Raw genomic sequence first — 24778 nt, 5'->3', positions numbered from 1 at the left:
TATATGCTGAAGAGAAAGCCCTGTACAAGAATGTGCACAGCAGCTTTATTCATAATAGCCCAAGAGTGGAAGCAGTCTAGATACCCATTTACGAGGAGAATGAATAGTGTGGTACCCTCATACAAAAGAACACTACTTTGCAATAAAAAAGAACAAACTACTCATCTACACAATAACATGAATCAATCTTAAAAAGCATCATCCTGAATCAATGAAGTCAGGCCCCAAAAGTACATACTATGAGCTTCCATCTATATAAGGAAACTGTACAGGAAAAACTAATCTGTGGTGAAAGAAACGAGATCAGTGACTGCTTTGGCAGGAGTGGGAGCAGGAAAGGATCAGTTGGGAAGGGCTCTCAGGGAACCTTCTAGGGTGATGGAAATGTTCCTGATCTCAGTAAAGGTGTACGTTATATGGACTGCAGATTTGTTAGAGCAATTGTATATTTAAATTCTATTTGTTTCACTGTGTAAATTACACCTCAATTTTTTTTTCATTATATATTAAAAAAAATTAGGTGCATTAGAAAAACTAATCTTTTCAGAGTCCATACAGTGCCTCAAAATCCAATAGCACAAGATGTTATAGAACTTCTAGTCAAAATAGAACATTTTTATATTTGATTACTTAATCAAAATAATTCTTAACAAAAACTGTGACAAAATGCTCATGACCAGGTCTTTAACACAATTTCATTACTCTAAATTTTTAGTAGTTTTTTTTTTCTGCTAAGAGGATTTGGTTGAAGTCCATTATAGATTATGTTCCAATGTGGAAAGGAGTAGACACTGGCAACTACAACATCAGAGCTGATCTAAATAGTCAAATATATGACAAAGTTTAACAATGACTTTAGTAAAGTACACAGGTAAGCCTCACCCACAGTCAGACAAATCTGCAACACGTGCACTGCTCCTTCTTGTTTCAGAAAGTTCATAAACCGAAACAAGAGATCTTGCTGCTCTCTAATTTGCTTCAATTCTAACTTCAGCACCTTGATACAACATGAGGAAGAGTAAGTTAGAGCTATATAAATACGTGATAAAACTGTTTATATCAAAAGTAATAAGTTATTTCTGAAAATACTTACAGATGGTTTTTTATTTCTAGGTTCTGCAAATTTTTGCAAGAATGGAACTAAAGGGGAAGGCGGTTCAGTCGCTTTTTCAGGCTTTGAAGAGAAAATTAATTCAGTCAAGTGTCATTTGATTGTACAGGTATGTATCAAACTTCAATGCAATCTGAAATATTTTCTAACGTGTTTAATACTCACTGGATTGTCATCTATGAAGATGATAAGCAAATGATTCACAGTATCCTAATGGAAAATAATAAACATAGATCAAAATAATTTCATTAGTGTATTCTGCCCTGAATTCTGAAAGCTTCTATCAGATTATGAAAGTTTCTGGAAAAATGACAAAACAGAGCAGTGGCAAAAAGCATCTGTACTTTTGTAACATAGAAGAACTTTTAAAAAAATCTACAATACAGGGTTCTCAACTTTTGTGTAAATGGAAAAAGAAAAGTTACTCTGACTTTGGCATTCAAAATGCTTATAAATTATCCCTATTTCTTCAAAATTTTACTGGATCAAAAGTAAAAGCAACTCACCTATCCATCAATATATGAATGAACAAAATGTGACATATATCTATAATGAAATACTACTCAGCCTTGAAAAGAAAGGGAATTCTGATATATGCTACAACATGAATGAACCTTGATGATATTACACTATGTAAAATAAGCCAGATGCTGCATCATTCCACTAATCTAAGGTAACCAGAGTAGTCAAGTTCATAGAGACAGAAAACAGAGTCAGGAAGTAGAGGTGCCAGGCATTAGGAGGAATGGAGAATTACTGTTTATATGGGTACAGAGTTTCAATTTTATAAGATAAAAAGAGTTCTGGAGACAAGCATTGGTGATGGTTGCTCAACAATGTGAATGTACTTAATACCACTGAACTGTACATGTAATTTAAGATGGTAAATTTTACTTTATATGCATCTTATCACAATTAAAGAAAAAAATTTTTTTACATCTTACTGGATCAGCTAGGAAATCCAAAGAAGGGAGGAACACCGAACCAGAGAGAATCTCTCTTAAAAGTAAGGTCAGCGATCTGGAAAAAAGAACAATATTGTACATATTTAGTGATTTACATCAGCTCTCACGTGGGAATCCTGTTAATATGACTATGATTCAGGAGGTCTGGGGTCTGCCCTGAGAGTCTGCCATCTCTAACAAGCCACCAACTAATGCTCACACTACTAGTTCAGAGACCACACCTGGATTTCTTAATTGGTTAAAAGGAATACTATTAAGAGGGAAAAAGCATTTCCTTGGCAGGAGGAACTTGAGTAAGCATTAGAAAAATTCTACCTCAGAATATTACAATGTTACATATAAAAAATTAATAAAACTAATTTTAATAGTATAATTACTGTGTGATTATAATATTTAAATTAATAAAACCATTTTTAAACTATTTTATTTAAAATACTTTAAATTTAAAATAAAGTAATATTTAAAGTGTACCACTAAGAATAAGCCATGGTTGGATGTACTGTACAGCACAGAGAAATATAGCTATTATTTTATAATAACTCTAAATAGAGTACTTTCCTGGTGGCTCAGACAGTAAAGCGTCTGCCTCCAATGTGGGAGACCAAGGTTCAATCCCTGAGTTGGGAAGATCTCCTGGAGAAGGCAATGGCAACCCACTGCAGTATTCTTGCCTGGAAAATCCCATGGATGCAGGAAGCTGGTAGGCTACAGTCCATGGGGTCGCAAGGAGTTGGACACGACTGAGCGACTTCACTTTCACTTTCTTTCACTAAACAGAGTGTAGTATATGAAAATACTGAAGCAGTATGTTACCTGAAAATAGTACTATGCTGCTGCTGCTGCTGCTAAGTCACTTCAGTCGTATCCGACTCTTTGCGACCCAATGGACGGCAGCCTACCAGGCTCCCCCGTCCCTCGGATTCTCCAGGCAAGAACACTGAAGTGGGTTGCCATTTCCTTCTCCAATGCATGAAAGTGGAAAGTGAAAATGAAGTCACTCAGTTGTGTCCGACTCTTAGCGACCCCATGGACTGCAGCCTACCAGGCTCCTCTGTCCATGGGATTTTCCAGGCAAGAGTACTGGAGTGGGGTGCCATTGCCTTCTCCGGAAAATAGTACTACGACCTAACTATAATTCAATTAAGTAAATAAATAAAATAAGCCATGGTCCTTATCTCTAAGGATCATAAAGATAAGAGCAACAAAGGAACTTTATGGAATAATCTAAACATGCTCTTGCAGGAACAAGGGAGACTGGATGGACTAAATGACCTTTAACTATACTTTTCAAACTTAGCTGTATAATTTGTCCAAAGTGTTTCTGCATGTCTTTTCAAAGAAACACCAAGAATGCAACACAGTATAATGATATCAAGTAAGAAACTTAATTTTTATGTGTATCTTTGATTTCCCAAGATCAGTTTCTAGGAAAAAACTGTTAGCAATACAACATATCATGAACATTCAGTGCCTAAAACGGCATTTTAAGACCTGATAAATTATATTTCTTAAATGGAAAATTTTTCATATCATAGGATAACCTCAAGTTTTAGTGTATTCCTATTATGATCAAAAACAGCAATATACACATGGCATTGTATGTAAATACTGCTATGACATTTTCCAGTCTTATTTATACCTGCAGTCTGTTGCTTTAGGAGGTAAAATATAAGGAAAAAGTAGTTCAGTAAGTTTCCTTAAATAATGTAATTCATCTCTTCGACTCCTCAAAGCCACATGAAGCTCTGGACCATATTCTTCTAAAGCAGCTTGCTGTAAAAACTCTGTATTTTCTACTATAAATACAAATAAGAAATAAACATTGGAAGAAGTTAACAGCATTAAATAACTTCAGCCATTTCCACTAACAAACAGAAAATAATTTAACACAGCCATTCCTTTTTTAACCTTTCTTTCTTTCCAGTATGTATTCTACTGGTAAACTTTTCCAAAAAAAAAGAGTGTAAAGAAGGTAATTTTCCTCTTTGCTGGAAGTTTTTAATTTATTCAAAATGAATTGATAAAAAAGCCCTTTCACCCTTGGTGAACAAAATTTTAAACCCAGGTCATTACAAATTATATTAAAAGCAAAATTTTTAAATGAAAAAACTAAATGAAACATCTTCCAGCACACACAAAGCTTTTGTTAACAAACACTACATCTTATTCATCCTCTGCAAGTATTAAAAAATCCTTCTTAAAGGTCTCTATTATTTCTTCTTTCACATCAAAATCAATCAGGTAACCCTTCAAACTAATTATAGTACAGAAACAGGCTTCCTTGGTTAAGTTCTGCATCTTCTGCCCATAGTATAGGACAGAAAAGGTATACAGCTGTATACAGTGGAAGTCCATGAAGTTAGATTACCTACTATGTTAACTGATGATAAAAGTTACACGAACAAAAGGTTTTCTTAAAGGCCAAGCACTAAACTAATACTTCAAAACTTAAGAATAATAGTATTGCCAATCCTTTTCTACAGACGTCAAAAGAGCAGGAGAAAAAGAAGTCATGTTTTCCCCTATCTGCACTCCGGGCCAAGTTTTAAAATCATGAAGTCTGTGAAGGGAATCTTAACTCTAATTCAATGGCATTTATTTTATACTATTTACTTCTATTTTTATTGAGAGAATGCAAGCACATTCACCAAAAAAAAAAAGCCAATATATACATTCCAAAGGTGTGAGAACTAAGAATGTAAATGAATGTTATCCGCACCAGAGGTACAAAAGCAGGACTGACAAAGATGGATGTGGTTTTCATACAAACCATGTTCAAGCATTTTATTTGACAATTATACAGTTGTTTACCAAGCATTCTGCCCCAAGCATTCAGGGTACAGGTCTTTTAAAAATTTATATCATAAACAGGAATTTAAAATAAGAAGACTAAGCTATGCTAAACTCCAGTTCTACTTATTAACTGATGATCTTAAATAATATAATCCCTTTGAACCTCAGTTTCCCCCTCAGTAAACAGTTATTAAATAGATGACATTGAAAAGATTCCATGTAAAATGCACCAGTAATTATAATATTTGATGTGATTAAGCATTTATATATAATATATAAATTGAATCACTAGACTGGACTCTACTCAGATGTGAGATTTTTGTAGTCTTAGCTAATGAAAGAATTTAAAAACCAGGCAGAAGATAAAAACATATGGAGGAAGAGAACCTTAATACAAGTACAAGCAAAATACAGATGTTGAAAAACAGGGTATGAATTAAACCCCACTAATCACCAGTATACCTCCTACCTAATCAATGGACAGTTTTCAGACCATGAAAGGAAATTTTCAGAATCCATGACAAAAAGATTTCTTTAGGATCAAAGACTGATATAATAAAGCCCTTCAACTACTACTGAATTTAAATTAAACCAAGGCTTCTAATGTATATATTTTCAATGTGTCTAAGGATGACAGAAGTAATTACATAGAAAACCTCTTTGTAATTCCTACTCTCAAGAAGCAGATAAGGAGAGAACACCAAGAGAGTAAAAATGTATATGGATAAAGGAGGTTAACCTTTAAGTACTTCCTGAGTATACAAAATTGTGTAGCCAAAAATATTTAGAAAACAAATGCATGCATGAAAGAGAAGAAAAATCAAAACCCTGAAAATCTTCTTACAAGTCTAATTCACCGTTATAACATTTAGAACACCAGAACCTTTGGACAAACTGGAATCCTCCTAATACTTAGGTCTTTTAATTTTATGGACTTCATTAATTACTAATACAATGTCATTAATGAATCCAATCTAGCATTTTATGTTGATTTTGTAATTGAGGACCATTTTTTATATGAATAGTGGTAGCAAACTAGCAACCCTTCTCTTGCAAAGACTCAAGGATAAATTTCAGCACTCTCAGAAACAAAACAACTTGGAGATTTTATTAAACTGATTGATTCAACTAAAAGTAAAAAGATGAGTCAATTTATTCATATCCTGAGTTCAAAGTGTTTGTCTTTATAACAATATTAAGACCATATTAAAAATAATTTTCCCACACAAAAACTTGCAAACAAGTGACCAAGATGTCCTTGAAAAAGTGAATGGATAACTGTAGTACATCTAGACAACAGAATGTAATTGAGCACTAAAAAGAAATCAGTTATCCAGCCACAGAAGACATGGAGAACCCTTAAATGCATAATTCTAAATGAAAGAAAGCAGTCTGGAAAGGCTACAGTATGATTCCATTTATGGAATTTATGACATTATGACATTTGGAAAAACTGTAGAAAGAGTAAAAAGATCAGTGGTAGTCAGGAGTTCCTGAAGGAAAGAGAGAGGGATAAACAGGTGAAACACAGGGGCTATGCGGGCAGTGAAACACTCAGTATGATACTGTGATGATACATACATGGCATTAAGCATTTGTCAAAATCCACAGAATGTACAAGAAGAGTAAAACCCTAATGAAAACTATGGACTTGATTAATAATGTATCAATACTGGCATATCAACTGTAACAAATGTACCAACCAAGGCAAGGCGTTAACAATTGGGAAGGGGGGAAATATACGGGAATCTCCAAAATATCTGCTCAATTTTTCTATAAACTTAAAACTACTCTAAAAACTAAAATTTACTAATTAAAAAAACACATTTTCCATATTTTTTTCTGACAGTAAAGTAGCCTTAATGGAATGGCTACAATTTTCTGGTATGATTTTGCCAGTGACAGGACAACAATTTTAAAAGTTAATTTTTTTTTGTTTAACATTTAAATTACACATATTTAAACTTTTCTACTTTTAAACTACATTGAAGCTAAAACTTCTTAATTGTTATATAAGACAAAAACACAAGAGTTTAAACATGCAATCTGAACTGGTTCTTGTACCTGAGGAATGATTTATACCAAATGACAAATAAACTAATAATTTAACTTCCACTCTACCTAGAACACAATTTCCTCAAATATATTGTGATCATATGAATTGATGTTATGAGAAGGGAAAATTGGTTCCACGCTCAAATGAGTCTAGGATGTTCCAGGTTATACAAAGTTAAAGCTATATCTTTGCTGCAAGACTACTGAGAGGTTTTGGACTGCTAATACTTACTGGTAATTTCCAGAAGAGGAATACCACACATGGTAATTACCAGTCTCACAAAGAACTAAATATAGAGCATATAAGTAATTTTGCTTAAAAAGTATATTTCAGCTTGATCTAAGAGTAAGAAAAGCCCCAAAGGAAGATTTCATTTGTTCAATCAGCAAACATTTGATGAATATATATTACTTATACATCATGACAGTATAAAGCCCAGGACGTATGTGAGAAACTGAAAAGAGGTCATCCTGGCTAAAGTATAATACATATTGAAGGACAAGATCAAACAACTTAACTACATAGGAAAGGATTTAAATATAAGACAGTTTTGACTCTACAAGCAGTCACTACTTTTTTTTTAAAGTAGGGAGGTAACAGGATTGTGGTATTGTGAAATTAACATAGTAACAGTGTACAGGATAAGCTAGGTCAAATTGAAATCATTAAGGAAAAAGGAGAGAAGACATGTGAGAGATACCACAGAGGAAGTAACGAGGGCAAAGGATCCATTCAAAAAAAAAAAAAAAAAAGGATAAGGTTCATCAATAATATATCTAACAATTAATGATTGTACTTTAATTTTCATAGATTCTTGAGTTCACACAATCACTTGTATTATTAATAAATTACTGAAAAGGATTTCAGTTGAAACAAAACTCTCACAGCATTTATGAATATATCACTTAATTTATCAGTATTCAGATATTTAGGATGAAAGTTGCCATATAAAAACAAAATCACTCAAATTTCGGAGCAGGAAATTGTATTACCTTTCTGACTGGCTTTAACAATCACTTCTATATGCTTCATTGCTGCTTTTAATAGTTTCTTGGTGATAATAGATGGAATATCCACCTAGAAAAATTCAACATTAAAATAAAAACTTTTAAAATAATTTATCTCTAAGTTATAATGGCAGGAACACTGTATTTAAGACATTGGAACATAAGATCTTAAAAATTAGCTGTATTGAATGAAGTAAGTCAGAAAGAGAAAAACAAATATCATGTATTAACACATATATATGGAATTAGAAAGAGTACTGCTGAACCTATTTGCAGGGCAGCAATGGAGACACAGACATGGAGAAAGACTTATGGTCTGGGGAAGAAAGGAGAGGGTGGGGCAGATGGACAGAGTAACATGGAAACATATACACTGCTGCTGCTGCTGCTAAGTCACTTCAGTCATGTCTGACTGTGCGACCCTATGGACAGCAGCCCACCAGGCTCCTATGTCCACAGGATTCTCTAGACAAGAACACTGGAGTGGGTTGCCATTTCCTTCTCCGAACATATCCACTTCCATATGTGAATTAGACAGCCAATGGGAATTTGCTATATGACTCAGGGAACTCAAACTGGGGCTCTGCAACAACCTAGAAGGGTGGGATATGGATGGGATATCAAGAGGAAGGGGACACACGTATACCTAGGGCTGATTCATGTTGATGTTTGGCAGAAATCAACACAATAGTGTAAAGCAATTATCCTTCAATTAAAAATTTAAAAAAAATTAGTTGTATTAGGAATCTTTCAAAAATATAATTTAAAAGCACTATACAGTCTTAGACCATATTGATTATAACTTCAGACAGTTTTACTACCACGATAATGAAAACATACCTTATACACTAAATTTTTCTCATGAAATTAGTGTCTTTATTCTTGACTTATTTCTTTAATGTATTTGTTCTAAATGTATTCAAGAAAAAAAACGTCAAGCAGCTTATCATTCCTTTGAGGTTATAAATTTGTGTTAACTAAGGCTGCTTGAAAATAAACTTTTCATTCAGATTATAAGACAAATCCTGGTTTCAAGATATATGGCAGCATTCTATTTTGGAATAATACTAAGTTTCATTTTTCCCCACAGACAATTTTCAACTTAAAGATTGGAAACTGTAGTGACTAGGGTAGGTTAGTAAGAGAGAATTAGAAGCATACATGAATACACATGAAAGAGACAGAAAATAAAATAACTTAAGAAAAAAAAAAGCCTTGTGAATTCAGTAAATCACCAAAAAGCATGTTTATTAGACTTCAACAGGGTTATCAGCCATTACAAAGCTCAACACATTACATTCTCCCTTTATCAAAGGCATGAGAAAATTGTATCCCAACAGTGTTATTTTGTGTTAACTTTCCAATCCTTTTTAAATTCCTCATTAAGGAAGAGGGAAAACATTACAGCCTGATAAATTTATTAAGTGTAATGACTCATAAGCCCCCAATATTAGTGATTTACTAGTAAAACCCAGAGCAGTTTACAGGTATCTTTCAGCTATGAATATCAAACATGTTCAAAAAGGGGCTATGTTTCTGCTAGCAATATTCCTTTTTGTAAAATAACATTACTCTTCATTTACTCCTGCCCTCTTGGTACTTAGTGATTATAAATTAGTTCCATTATTTGTCAAATAAACAAGATGTCTTTGTTTTCAAATATTTTGTAAAATCTCATCTTCTGAGAACACACATGAAAATTTTCACTTGCAAGTTCTATTTTAGAGACTTCAGGTCAAAGTCAAAACGAATAAAACAATGAGTTTATCACTAAACTTCGATTTAAAAAAAAACACTGTGGACCTTAAATGATTTTCATTATCCCCAAACCCCCAAGTTACATTATTCAGGCAATGTTACCAAGGATAGAACACTGTACTAGGAATAACATGACCCAGGCCTAATCCTCTGCCCATCAATTACCTCTGACACTCTGACAAAGAATATTACTAACTTTCTACAAAATGAGTATGATAAAGACCCACTTATCTTCCAGGACAGTATGCAGATAAAATGAAAAGAAAAAATATATAGCATAAAAACCCAGAAAGTGGAAAAAATATTTGGAAATCATATATCTGATGAAGGAAATATATCCAGAATAGATAATAAACTCTTACATCTCAGTAATTAAAAGACAAATAACTCAGTTTAAAACATGGACAAAAAATCTGAATACACATTTCTTTCCCAAAAAAAGATATACAAATGGCCAATAAGCATCTAAGAAGATGCTCAACATCATCAGCCATGAAGTGAAGTGAAAGTCGCTCAGTCATGTCTGACTCAATGCGACCCCATGGACTAGACAGTCCATGGAATTCTCCAGGCCAGAATACTGGAGTGGGTAACCTTTCCCTTCTCCAGGGGATCTTCCAAACCCAGGGATCGAATCCAGGTCTCCCACATTGCAGGCAGAGTTTTTGCCAGCTGAGCCACAAAGGAAGCCCAAGAATACTGGAGTGGGTAGCCTATCTCTTCTCCAAGGGATTTTCCCAACCCAGGAATTGAACGGGAGTCTCCTGCATTGCAGGTGGATTCTTTACCAATTGAGCTATCACGGAAGCCCCATCAGCCACAGGGAAAAGCAAATCAATGCCACAGTGAGATACGACTTCACGTCCATTAGTATGGTTAGAATCAAAAAGTGAAATAATAATTAGTTATGGCAAGGATGTGGAGAAATCAAGACACTCATACACTGCTAGTAGCAATGGAAAATGGTGCACTTAGGAAAACAGTCTTTTGACAGTTCCTCAAAAAAATGGTTTAAACATAAACCATTTGACCCAGTAATTACATTTGAAGGTAAAATCAAGAGAAACGAAAATAAATATTCCATACACATTCTCTCCACAAAAAACTTGTACACAAACCCTATGGTGGCATTATTCACAATAGCCAAAAGGTGGAAACATTCCAAATGTCCACTGACTGACAGATGGACAAACAAAATGTGGTGTATCCATACAATGGAATACTATTCAGACATAAAAAAGAATAAGTACTGATACAGGTACAACAGGACAACATGAATAGACCTCAAAAATATTATGCAAAGTGAAAACAAACAATCACAAACATTATGCTAAATGAAAACAAGTAATCATAAAAACTATAGAAAGGATTTCATAGTTAACATGTACTATATTCAACCAACCAACAATCTTGTCATTGGACATCGGTTTTCCTTTTCAGTCTTCCTTATTATAAGGTATACTACAATGAATCTTTGAATATACATGTTTCCACTCTATTTCTTTAAAATATACTAAAAAAATGGAATTATATTTGAGAGTACAGACATTTTTATGTCTTTCAATAAAGATTACCAAACCCCCTTCCAGGGTAAGAGTTATATCAATTTGAACGTGTACTTGCTTTGCCTGTTTCTCTACAATCACCATGGCTAAACACTATCACTTTTTTCTTTCCCAACCTGAGAGACAAAAGAATGGTATCTCATCAAAAAGACAACATATTTTCAAATATTAATTAGCACTTTTATATTTTTCTTTTGTGAAGTACTTATTCATAATTTTTTTGCATATGTTTGCTATAGTGGTTGATTTTATTGCTCATTTCTCAAATAGGTATAGCAACATTTAACAAGAATTTGCCTTTATTACTGGCAGAGATAGAGATCACTAATTTATTATCATTATGTTCAATATATAGAACTGACAAAGCAGTAGACAAGTATTTGTGTCTATAGCCAACAAAGTTAAGTGTATATATATATGTGTGTGTGTGTGTGTGTGTGTGTGTATATATATGTACACACACAAAACCTTAAAATATGGCTTGAAATTTTTTTAAAACATCATAATCATTACCATGTATTCAGTAAATTCATCTAACAAGAACATGACTTTTTTTCTACAGTTGTCTTTTTATCTATAATTTCTAAAAACCAAGACATCCAAACATTAAAGAAAGCAAAATTGATCAATTAATCAATAGCAATCCATTTATCTCTTAATCTAAAAAAATTAAAGGTGAAGAACAAAACAAATACATATAGTATGCATGCTAAGTTGCTTCAGTCATGTACAATTCTTTGCCACCCCATGGTTCTTCTGTGCATGGGATTCTCCAGGTAAGAATACTGGAGTGGGTTGCCATTTCCTTCTCCAACATATAGGATAGAAATTCCCAAATTTCTCATTATAAATACACACCTTGTGAATCCTTCGAATTAAGACAGATGCAAAAAACCGTAATATAATTCTCAGTTCATCAACAAAGGACTCATCATCTGTTACATCCCTTTAATTAAAAAGAAAACAAGCATTTAGAAGTTCAAAGAAATACACAACTTCCCTTTCTAGAAACCAAGAGAAGTCTAGAACTGACTCTTTTTCCATTTACTTATGCTATTTTTTAACAAACAATGCATTATATTATGGAACAAAAGAACAAAGAAGAAAATTAAAATCTCCCGTAATTCTAGTACCGACATAATTGTCGTTAACTAAATTATTGTACAGATTTTCCTGTAGACATTCATGTGTACATAGTCACATGTTTAAGATTTTTAAGATCATTTTCTAAACATCATCAAAGAAATATTTAAAAAACAATAATTTTGAAAAGAAACACAATTACATACAAAAGTTCAATTAAATATTTATAGATTAATAGTATAAACTAATTCTAAAAGTAAGAAAAAAAAGTGTGTGTTTTCTTTGAAAAAGAAAATAAATTGAAACTCAAAATGTTTTTAAACAGAAATTTTGACAACCTTTTCCTGAGTTTTCCTATAGCTTTGAGGTCCCTAGAAGAATTAGGATACTTTCCTAATCAAAGGCAAGAAAGAAAAGTATGTATAATCATAATTTTCTGAACTAGAAGATGATGCTGTTAGTCCCTTGGTAGCATAAAGAAGATAATTTTGTATCAATCATGGTTCCCACTATTAACTCCAAGGAAGGGAATATCATAGCATCAATAGCTATATAGGATACACACTAAAAAATACAGCCAGATTTTATGTCTGAGAAGTTATAATTTGGGGGCAGGGTGGGGATGGGGTGGCAGTGGGGGAGTTTCACAACAGGATTATTTTATAAAAGGCCTCACAATCAATTTACTTAAATGACAAATGCCCTATGTTTAAGACAGATGCCAGTGTAAAAATTGTATATAAGCTATACAGGCAAAAATAACATATTAAATGAGTATTAAATTTGTTTTAATCCACTATCAGATCAGATCAGATCAGTCGCTCAGTCGTGTCCGACTCTTCGCGACCCCATGAATCGCAGCACGCCAGGCCTCCCTGTCCATCACCAACTCCCGGTGTTCACTCAGACTCACGTCCATCGAGTCAGTGATGCCAAGCAGCCATCTCATCCTCTGTCGTCCCCTTCTCCTCTTGCCCCCAATCCCTCCCAGCATCAGAATCTTTTCCAATGAGTCAACTCTTCGCATGAGGTGGCCAAAGTACTGGAGTTTCAGCTTTAGCATCATTTCTTCCAAAGAAATCCCAGGGCTGATCTCCTTCAGAATGGACTGATTGGATCTCCTTGCAGCCCAAGGGACTCTCAAGAGTCTTCTCCAACACCACAGTTCAAAAGCATAAATTCTTCAGCGCTCAGCCTTCTTCACAGTCCAACTCTCACATCCCTACATGACCACTGGAAAAACCATAGCCTTGACTAGATGGACCTTTGTTGGCAAAGTAATGTCTCTGCTTTTGAATATGCTATCTAGGTTGGTCATAACTTTCCTTTCAAGGAGTAAGAGTCTTTTAATTTCATGGTTGCAGTCACCATCTGCAGTGATTTTGGAACCCCAAAAAATAAAGTCTGACCCTGTTTCCACTGTTTCCCCATATATTTCCCATGAAGTGATGGGACCAGATGCCATGATCTTCGTTTTCTGAATGTTGAGCTTTAAGCCAACTTTTTCACTCTCCACTTTCACTTTTATCAAGAGGCTTTTGAGTTCCTCTTCACTTTCTGCCATAGCATTTCCACCCCCCCCCGCCCTCCCCACCTCCCCCAGCCACATTACTCAGTTTGTGGAATCAGTTCCCGACCAGGGACTGAACCCAGGCCCATGGCAGTTAAAGCATTGAGTCCTAGCCACTGGAAACCGAGCCGCCTATTGCATTTTTAAATTAGGAAATTCAAAATATACTGAACATTAGGGGAGATATAATTAAATATTATAAGTCATATAGGTGTTAAGTGTTCAAATATATAACTAAGTACACGATGCTTCTGTAAGGGAGTATGTGTTTTATTAAATGATTTCTGATTGTCAAATCAGACTTTTTTTTCCCCACAGATCTAGAGCATTTTCCATATTCCATTGAGCATAGGGGATTTTTACACAGGCATCAGATACCAAAAACAAAGCTACTTTGGAACAAAACATTAATTTTCCAGGAAGTCTACTGAAATTAACTTTCAGTTTAATGAAATACCTGAATAAAAATTTTTTCTCTAAACGTACAATTAGTTCAAGTGTAAAAGGTGCATACAAAATAGTAAATCACTACAATTAGGGGTCGTAAGAAACTGTACAAGTTACTGTTCTTTCAAAAAGTAGCCTAGGGTTTTTTCCTCTTTCCTATCACTAAATTGTTAATTGATTACCTACAATCAGTGGTTCTTAAGTGACCACTGTGCCTCCCAGGTAACTCTGGCAATCTCTGAAGACATATTTGGTGATCACAACCAAGGAAAACAAGGAGTGCCACCAGCATTCACTGGGAAAAAGTCAGGGGTACGTTAAACACCCTATAATGCACAGTATAGGTCCCCATAACAAAGAATTATGTGGCCAAAAATGTCAATAGTGCCAACACTGAGAAATTACCACCTATACTAAAAATGTATCATTAGCATACTTAATGGAATTCACTATACTACAGAAAAAAGGTCTTATAGAAAGAACTTACCTGTACCAGGGGTAGACAAAGTTTTCCAACACTAATTCAAGAACCTGAATAAAAATTATTTTTTAAGAAAAATCAAGTTAATTAATTCTGGGAAAATAAACTCTAATACTAAGAAATATATAACAAAAACTAAGCTTAGTATCCCAAATATTGACACCCAGTGTCATACTTCTGCATGACAAAATGTCTATGCCGACTTCATATGGCTTTGATGATGAAAAGGGACATATGGGAAAACACTCTGAAAACAGTAAAACTTCATTAAAAAGAAAAATTACTATCACAATGACACACACACTTTAAAATATGTCCATAATTAAAAAAAAAAATTTTAATCTAAATTGTTCCTGACTCTGAAGATTCACTGAACCAAAAAAATTCTATGCAAAGAAAGAAAATAACAGGCTGGTCTTTTGCATTCCTAATGCCCTCTGTAAGTCAGTAATCCCAGGATAAAATGAAAAAACAAATATATAAGACTTAGGGGACTTCCCTGGTTCTGGTGGTCCAGTGGTTAAGATTCCGTACACCCAATGCAGGGGCACAAGTTCGATCTCTGGTCGGGGAACTAAGGAGTCAGTGATTAACTTTCAAGGGAGGATAGAGACTAGGAGGGAGTATGAGCAGGACTTCTGGGTCTAATGATGTTTTTGTTTCTTGATCTGAGTGCCGGTATATGAATATGCTCAGCTTTGTGAAAACTTTAAGTTATATCTAAAAAAGTTACAAAACAAAAGAAATCCTTGGTGTTAAACCTTCCATTTCTTGAGGCTGGGTGGAACAGTATAATTTTTAAAAGGACTTGCAGCAGTGGGCATTAATTTTAAAAAGCACTAGGGAGGTAATGAAACAACATATCTAATCTGACTATATATCTTCTCTGGCCCAGTAATGCAAACTGTGGACTCTCTACATACTCAGGCAACAAGATTTGGATTTTTTATTACAAAAACTAATCATCAGTGATATCAGCTGGAAAAATAAGATACACAGAGACAGGATTAGGACACAGGAGGAGACTGGAAAGCTTACCATTAAACATTTCATCTTACATGATTCCCCAAATCCAACCGGAAGTCCTACTGATTTTACATCTAGGTAGCTCTTTTCTACCTCTTCTCACCCCTATATATAGCCTCTAAATCAGTCTCCCTCCTTCCAAGTTAGCTCCCTTCCATTCTCCATAAAATTGCCAAAGTGATCTAAAATATGCATTTGACCACATCACTCACCTGCATGAAACCGTCAATATAACAAACCACAAATCAAAGTAAGAAAGGTGGAGCTGCACTGATTCTGAAAAGGCAAGAGAAAGCTACATGCCAGCAGCTATGACCTTCTACTTCCTTTTCACCTCCCACTACATCCTGTAGAGAATTGATGCTTTTGAACTGTGGTGTTGGAGAAGACTCTTGAGAATCCCTTGGACTGCAAGGAGATTCAACTAGTCCATCCTAAAGGAAATCAGTCCTGAACATTCATTGGAAGGACTCATGCTGAAGCTGAAACTCAATTACTTTGGCCACCTGATGTGAAGAACTGACTCAATGGAAAAGACCCTGATGCTGGGAAAGACTGAAGGCAGGAAGAGAAGGGGACAACAGAAGACAAGATGGTTGGATGGCATCACCAACTCGACGGACATGGGTTTGAGCAAGCTCTGAGAGTTGGTGATGGACAGGGAAGTCTGGCATGCTGCAGTCTATGGCGTCACAAAGCCATGGGGTCACAAAGAGTCAGACAAGACTAAGTAACTGAACTGAACCGAACTGAACATTCTGTGAGTCACATCTGGAAACTACAGTTACACAATTTGAAAATCACCGACATCTATGATCAATTAAACATCTTCAGCATTGCCTTTTAAGTCTTTTGATGATCTGATTTCCAAAGGGCCATATAAAAATTGGTTATGAACTAAAGCAGTCCTGCATTTTAGATTGAGTTCTGCTACCAGCCAGCTATGATACTTGAGAAAATTATTAAAATGCTCTAAACCCTAGGTTTGGTAAAACCATCAAAAATAGCACCTACTTCATAGGTTACATGAATACAAGTACAGTGATTAGCACAATATCTACTATATAGTAAGTATCGAAAGTGTTAATTGCTCAGTCGTGTCAGACTCTGCGACTCCATGGACTGTAGCCTGCCAGGGTCCCCTGTCCATGGAATTCTTCAGGCAAGAATACTGGAGTAGGTTGCCATTTTCTGCTCCAGGGGATCTTCCCTACCCAGGGATCGAACCTGGGTCTCCTGCACTGCAGGCAGATTCTTTACCATCTGAACCACCAGGGGAAGCTATATAGTAAGTGACTGATAAACACTAGCTACTAGAGTATGGTCTCTTCGTTGCCCACATTCTCCTTCATATTTCACCCTCCAGCTTACGGAACTGTCCACCCAGTTTCAAAGCCTCTCTTTCCTTCCAAAAACTCTTTTAACACCCTGGAACACCCTTTCCCTTTCACTATCAGGCTTGCAAACATGTAGTCATACTTTCTGACTGCCCCTCTCTACAGTTCTGCACTTCTTCCTCTGTACTAGTGACATACCTTGTATGTTTCTTCCAGAACTGACTGCATTACATTCCACTGTGCATGTCTGTTTATATGCCTACCTCCCCTCCTAGACCAAAGCTCCCAGAAGAAAAGAAGCATATTTTATTTCTTTTTATTCCTGGGATGTAGTCTAATTCCTGTCTATAGCAAGACCTCAGAAAATGGTTTTTAAATATTAGAGCTAATATTTACTCAACACCAATAAGTGCCAGGCACTAGGTCAAAAAATTACGTAAGAAATAAAGTGTCAAAGTTTTTACAAAGAAATAAAGTGTCAAACGACTACAATCACTATTCCCCTAGAAGTCTTGTCTTCAAAAGACCTCAAATCAGCACTCTCAAATAGAAATATGTCAGCCACATATATAATTTCAAATTTTCTATTAACTACATTTAAAGAAAAATAAAAATAGGTGAAGTTAATTTTATGATCTATCTTATTTAACCCAATATACCCAAAATATTACCATTTTAACATATAATCAATGTAAAATATATAATAGGATATTTTACATTTCTTTTTCCTTAAGAAGTTCTCAAAACCCAGTACATATTTTACATATAGAGCACATCTCAATTAGGACTAATATATTTCAAGTATTTATTAACAGCCACATGTAGCTAGTTGCTACCATATTGGAAAGCACAGTCTTCAATCCAGGAATCTGGAGGATGAAAAAGAGCTTAGAGAAGAAATGGAAAAAGGAAAATGCCAATAATTTAGCATTTATGCAGCATACTTTGGAGAAGGAAATGGCAACCCACTCCAGTATTCTTGCCTGGAGAATCCTATAGACAGAGGAGCCTGTCAGGCTACAGTCCATGGGGTCGCAAGAGTCGCCAGGGAAGGATTCAAAGTGGAGAAAGTGACAATTACGCAGGATTCAGATGTTTAATGCTACTCTTCAACTAATCGGCATTTAGTTTAATTCAGTAAGTATCTATCAGATACCAGCAATACATCTGGCCCCTGCACTTGGTGTTGGGGACAAATGAGATCCATTCCCTGCCTTCAAGAACTTGACAGCTTTCTCAGATGGATGGAGAAAACAAGTCTCTCAAAGAAATAACTAAAACATGGTATGTTACCAAAAAGATACATATAAAATGTGACTGCCACAAAGACAAGAGATCATACTTCCTATTCCTATATTATGCAGAAACAGTGAAATGTATCCTGTTCTCTGTTCTATTCTGGTTATTTCTACTGCCATATTATAAAAAATGACTATTTCTTAAAGAGATAAACAGTAACTAGGTAAAACCATTTTCTTTGGCTAAAATGTCCATTTTTATTAGATATGGAATCAAAAAACACTTATGGCCTACAATTCAAGTTGTGTAACAATCAACTATCTAACCAAGACTCAATTAGGTGGCATTTATTAAAATGCTCCATGATTCCCTTTCCCGTAAGTATTTAACATTTTTTGCTTGGGTATACACAGCAATATTAATTAAATCAGTTACCTCTGAAAGAGACGCATCAACCTTAGAAGAAATTTTCAGGTCTAGCCATGGCTGGTAGTTCTCAAGTAGCAAGGAAGGCCTAAAGAAAATCATACAGTTAAATTGCTTGAAACCCAAAACTTAATGGAAAGGATCAACAAATTAAGTGTTTAACTTACCTATGTCGCTTACATTTCACCTTACCACAAACAGCACAGCTACGACCTTGAGGAAACAATTCCTGAAGTCCTAATTGCTAAAAAAGGGAAGTGGGGAGATTTGTCTTTACATTACACATCATATTTACTAAAGAGAATCAACTTTTCAAAAATTTGTTAATCAGTGTATGAATTCAAAGGACATGATTTTTTTTTATTACTGTCTGCTTTAACACTGAAACTATTCTTTACAATAAATAATTCTTGCTATACCAAACTGCCAATAGGAGAAAAATACCAAATGAAATGCTTTTTAAGCCGAATTCCCAAGCTTAAAATTAAAGTCAACTGCTATGCTCACTTATTAAAAAAAAAATTCAATCTATATTTGAAAATGATACTCTGCTGCAAAAGTATAAGAAAAAACTATTTTCTATTTCTCCAAACCTTTAATCAATGAAGGAGAACATATGCTATAACTAGTAAGTTTCCTGACCAAATACGGGGCACCACTTACAGCTGTGTTTCCTCTGAGCAGAAATATCAATCAACCTGAGATGAGGGACTGCAGCTACTTGAAGACTTCAAGATATCCCACTCAACCCTGATCTACACTCTTGGGACTTTACCTACCAGAGACAGACTCAATACAGTACCACCTTCATCAAAGTTCAGATATACAAAACAAACTATTTTGGTTAAGCAAACTGCCTGATTATTTGTTTCTATGAAGCAAACAGACATCCGTGGAACAACGAGTTCCCGAGTTGCATTTGTGCCTCAGAATCACCTGGAAAGCTTTCAACAAGTACTAATTACAAGGTCCTAGCCCAGAACTCGGAGAAGGCAATGGCACCCCACTCCAGTACTCTTGCCTGGAAAATCCCATGGATGGAGGAGCCTGGTAGGCTGCAGTCCACGGGGTCACTAAGAGTCGGGCACGACTGAGCGATTTCACTTTCACTTTTCACTTTCACACATTGGAGAAGAAAATGGCAACCCACTCCAGTATTCTTGCCTGGAGAATCCCAGAGACGGGGGAGCCTGGTGGGCTGCCGTCTATGGGGTCGCACAGAGTCGGACACGACTGAAGCAACTTAGCAGCAGCCCAGAACTATTCAATCAAATTCCGGGGGTAGAGCCCAGGAACCTGTATTTTTTTTAAAGATTCCTTAAGTGATTCTACTGTATAAGCAACTTTGGGAACCTCTTATTTACTGTCCTCAAAGTTAATGTGAAGTTAGAGGACACTAAAATTATGGACCCAATTTTCTGAGAATTTTTAATTTTCTCTTTCTAACTCCTCCTGGGAGAACTGTACACTTTAAAAATATATACATATGCAAATTTCACTTTGAAAATGTTCTGATGTCTTTCATTATTAAATTATAGCAGACAGATATTTTAGAAATCACTGCTTTAACATGCTTTCAAGAAGAATATCGAACAGCATAGAATCATATATACTGACTCTCTTAAAAATAAGAACACATAAATTTTACCTTAGGTTTGTATTTTATCATGAAGAATATATTTGGTAACAGAGAATCAGGTCCCAATGAGCAGTAAAATGTGACAACTCCAGCAACAAACGACCAGAAGATCATTAAAACATGAAGATACCTTAGAAATAAATAAAGACAATTATTAGAACCAAAAACGCATATAAAACTAATTTGTGCTTCCTTGATTTAATGAGTATTTAATTAAGCATCTACAGTATCAGGCTGATGCAATTCCTCAAGTCATGTTTTCTGTAATATACTTATTAACTATAAGAATATTAGAATGTTTGCTATCAAAGGTATATTTCATTTAAAGTATAAAGACGTATAAATCCACAATATTTCATAACTTGGCACCTAGGCTGTCATGTTTAACTAGCCAATACTACATTTTTCCAGAATATCTTCTAATGATAGTGTAGTATTCATACCCCACCAAAATTCTGATTATTTTGCATTAAATCAAAACAAAAATTGTACTGAGTACCCATTTAGTCCTACACAGTACTAGGTTCTGGGGATATAGTAAGGAACAGCACTGTGTCTATTTGCATAGGAAACACTATCCCTTAGGTGTAGCAGGTAAGGAAATGAATACAACACAGTGTGATGATGTGTTCTATACTATGACAGAGAAAGTACGCATGATATGAGAGCACCCAAGGCAGAATACCCAAATTTAAAAAGAAAAGCTTTTTGCAGAGAAAGCTGTGTCTCTGGGAAAACTTAAAGAATGAGTAGGAGAAAAGCGACACAAGGGGACAGGGTAGAGGAATGAGGGGAATTCAAACTTGAGAGAACAACGTGAGCTAAGTAAGATCTGTGCACGGCTCCAAGGAAGACGTGGCCTTGAGATGAGCCTAAAAAAACAAGCCATAGCCATACGACCTAGTGTCATGTAATAAGTCACGTTACGGTGTCGCAATACAGTCTGTCCTCACATTGCACAGTTTTCAGTTACCATAATTTTGCCAAGCACCAGCCCCTCAACAACGCAGCCCCTCAACAACTCTAACCGTGAGTAAGGACACAAAGTTAAAACTTTGGTGCTAGTTCTTCAGTTCACAAATCACTACATAGTAAGAGAATGAAGCCAAACCAGAGAGAAGGGGGACAATCAGGGAGATGCAAAAAGTATTTCAAAGTTTCTGAGGCCTGGCTACTCGCCAGTTCTTTCTGCACTTACATAAGCATCCAGTGATTCCCCTCTCTGCCAAACCTAGAGTGATATGAGTTTCTTTCATCTACCATCCAGAGTCCTGGGTAATACCCAGGAGACAATGAACAACTTAAGAAGATTTTAAGAATTTTTAAGAGTTTTAAGAAGGAAAGCACTATCATCAGACTGTATAATCAGAAAACTACTCTGGCAGCAATATGGAGCATGGTCTAAACTGGAAACAAGCAAGCTAATTAGAAAGCTGCTGAAGCAGTTAATCTAGGAGAATTTATGGATGGCCTGTAGAGACTTAGAGATAAAAAGAAGCTGACTGTTTTGAGACACCCAGGAAGAATTAAGAGGACTAAGTAGGGGAATTCCCTGGTGGTCCAGTGGTTCTCCACACTTTCACTACAGGGAGCAGGAGTTTGATTCCTGGTTGGGGAACTAAGATCCTGCAAGCCAAATGGCTCGACCAAAAGACACCTCATTTTTTTTGTTTGTTTTTGGCCTCTCTGCACAGCTTAAGGGATTTTAGTTCTCCAACCAGGGAGAATCAGGGATCAAATCCAGGGCCTCCACAATGAGAGCTCAGAATCCTAGTCACTGGACCACCAGGGAATTCCCTCAAAAAAACAAAGTAAAAAAGAGGACTAAGTAGTTGATTAGATATAAGGAGAAGAGAGAAATAAAAAATCAGTTCCTTTTGGACATGTTGACTTTCAGGTTTCTCAAGACGCACCAAGTAGAAATGAGTTGGACACGACTGAGTGAGTTTCACTTTCACTTTCAAGATGTACCAAGCAGAAATATTCCATAACCAGCCAGGTTTTGGGTAGTTTAAATCTCTGCAGAGAATATGGGCCAAGGATAAAGGTTTGGGAATTACCAGCATAAAGATCACTGAAGTCATGGGAATGAATGTCATGACCAGAGACAAGCTGCAAACTGAAAAATGAAGAATACGTGACATATTTAAGAAATAAGCAGAAGCAGAGAAATCTATAAAGGAATCTAGGAATTAGGAGAGTTGAGAAGAAAAACAGGGGTCAAATCATAAAGGCTGTCAAGATTTAAAAAAAAGAAGAAATGAAGAAAATATTTCAACAAGAATGAAGTAGTTAAACATAATCAAATATTGGTAAAATAAAGTAAAAGAGACTGAGAAGTGTCCATTGGTTTCAGCAACAAGAGAGATACTGATGAACTAGGCAAATCAATTTTAGTAGGATGTAATGGATTGAAGACTGGTGGGGAAGTGGAATCAAGAAATGTGGATAATTCTCTTTTCAAAGGAAAGAAGAACAATAAATAAATAAAAGAGCTAAGGTGTCAGCTGGAGAAAGACAATTAGGAAAGGTGTTTAGTAAAATCGGATCACATTTCAACATTAATAGGAGAGAAAGAGAAAAAAGAAAATGAGGTAGGAGAGAAAAGATAACACAGAATTATTTTCCCCTAGAGAATATATGGGGTCACACAGAGTCGGACACGATTGAAGCGACTTAGCAGCAGCAGCAGAGAATATAGGAGTAGTTGGGATTCAGAGCCAAAAAAATAATTATAAAAGAAAGTGATATCTCCTCTTCAATACCAGAGAAAAAGAAAGGGTTGATGAGAATGGAGTTAAATCTACAGATTAGATAAAAAGAATTCAAAGCCATTATGATGGCCTTTAAGTGAAACAGGTGCTGCTTGAGAGGAAAAGGCAAAGGTGGCATGATTGGGAGTTCTAGAAGACTGGGGAAGTTCTGAAGCAGCAGCTGGAGAGAAGTAAAGAGAAAGGTATCCTCAGGAACTGCTGGGCAGTACTAAGGCTGAAGAGTTAAGTTTACAGGTGTGTGATTTTCTCTAGCAGCATTCAGTAACTGGGATATAAACACTTAATAAAACAAACCAGCATCACTGATCCAAGGTTTGGATTTTGTTCAGTGAGTGACATGCAAGCAAAGAGAGTCAAGGATGCTGGCAGTAGACTCGCTAAAGTGATGGGCCTGGAATCTAAGCTAGACTGACTCTAAACCACAGATGAAAGTAAGTGATAACAGAAGAGGGACAATGGATAGGAGGAAAGCAGAGAAAAGCAGGTACCGTGTGACTGACGGAATAAGAGACGTAGCCACAGGTCAGCAAGTGGGAGGCTTAATTTTTAAGATTTCACAGGAAGAACAGTCTCTGGTGATAACACAGGCCACCAAAAGGTGATCCAAGTGGGAGACTATAGAAGAGTGACCTCAAGATAAACTACAGTATTTGATGGGTTACTTGCACAAACACTAAAGTTACCCAGAATCACAACATTTAAAATGGAAAAAGTCTATAAACTAGAAGCTTATAGTGCAAGAGACTAATATCAATAAGAAAAGACAGATGGCAGAAGTTCCAAAGGAGTGAGAGATTTCTACTTCCTCAACAGAATAACTGGTCTTCCCACCATAAACAACTAGAAAACTGGACAAATCATACACAGCAACTGTTTCTAGGCATTGGATAACAAGCACGACAGAAACAGAATCTTGAAGAGAAGGGAAGTGGATGAACCTAGAGCCTGTTATACAGAGTGAAGTTAGAAAGAGAAAGACAAGTATTGTATATCAACACATGTATATGGAATCCAGAAATATGGTACTAATGAAGCTATTTGCAAGGCAGGAACAGAGACGCAGACACAGAGGACAGACTTGTGGACACGGCGGGAGGAGAGGGTGGGGCGAACTGAGAAAGCAACGCTGAAACATGTCCATTGCGATATGTAAAACAGACAGCTAGTTGAAAGCTGCGGTGTAACACAGGGAGCTCAAACACAGTACTCTGCAACAACCTAGATAGAGGGGTAGGTAGGAGGGAGGTTCAAGAGGGAAGGGACATATGTATACTTGTGGCTGACTCTGTTATTGTATGGCAGAAACCAACACAACATTGTAAAGCAATTATCCTCCAATTAAAATTTTTAGAACTAAAGAGAAGGGAAGCACACAAGTGAGTGCCACATCCAGCCCAGTTCTTTGACTGGGGACAACTGCCCCAGGTGCAACATGAAATAGAACGGGCTACAGAAGATATTGTGAAGATTGGGGATTTCAGAATCGAAGAATAAAGCACCA

At 35.8% G+C, this 24778-nt stretch overlaps 1 protein-coding gene across 19 annotated transcripts in view; it reads right to left on the bottom strand.

The window, feature by feature from the left end:
* The window catches only part of SNX14 (sorting nexin 14), an 84230-nt gene that overhangs the window by 45241 nt on the left and 14211 nt on the right, over window positions 1–24778 (bottom strand). For 7 of the 19 annotated variants that reach the window (XR_015133174.1, XR_015133177.1, XR_015133176.1 and 4 more), the window contains exons 2-12: window positions 20513–20633; window positions 19032–19108; window positions 18874–18952; window positions 14843–14886; window positions 12114–12201; window positions 7918–8002; window positions 3716–3872; window positions 2056–2131; window positions 1277–1321; window positions 1094–1174; window positions 883–997 (exon numbers count right to left, since the gene is read on the bottom strand). Coding sequence is in view for 10 of the 19 variants with exons in the window: in XM_086317832.1 (XP_086173958.1) it covers window positions 883–997; window positions 1094–1174; window positions 1277–1321; window positions 2056–2131; window positions 3716–3872; window positions 7918–8002; window positions 12114–12201; window positions 14843–14886; window positions 18874–18952; window positions 19032–19108; window positions 20513–20633 (968 nt within the window). In the remaining 9 variants the exon portion in view is untranslated. Of the gene's footprint in view, window positions 1–882; window positions 998–1093; window positions 1175–1276; window positions 1322–2055; window positions 2132–2889; window positions 3873–7917; window positions 8003–12113; window positions 12202–14842; window positions 14887–18873; window positions 18953–19031; window positions 19109–20512; window positions 20634–24778 lie in introns of those variants that run through there. The other 12 variants (XR_015133175.1, XM_086317833.1, XM_086317837.1 and 9 more) reach the window with 6 other exon arrangements.

Source organism: Bos grunniens, chromosome 9, assembly GCF_055505025.1.
Source record: "Bos grunniens cultivar Pamir isolate PY7600 chromosome 9, Bosgru_T2T1.0, whole genome shotgun sequence".
NCBI lineage: Eukaryota > Metazoa > Chordata > Mammalia > Artiodactyla > Bovidae > Bos > Bos grunniens.
This window is presented reverse-complemented; position numbering and strand designations above follow the sequence as displayed.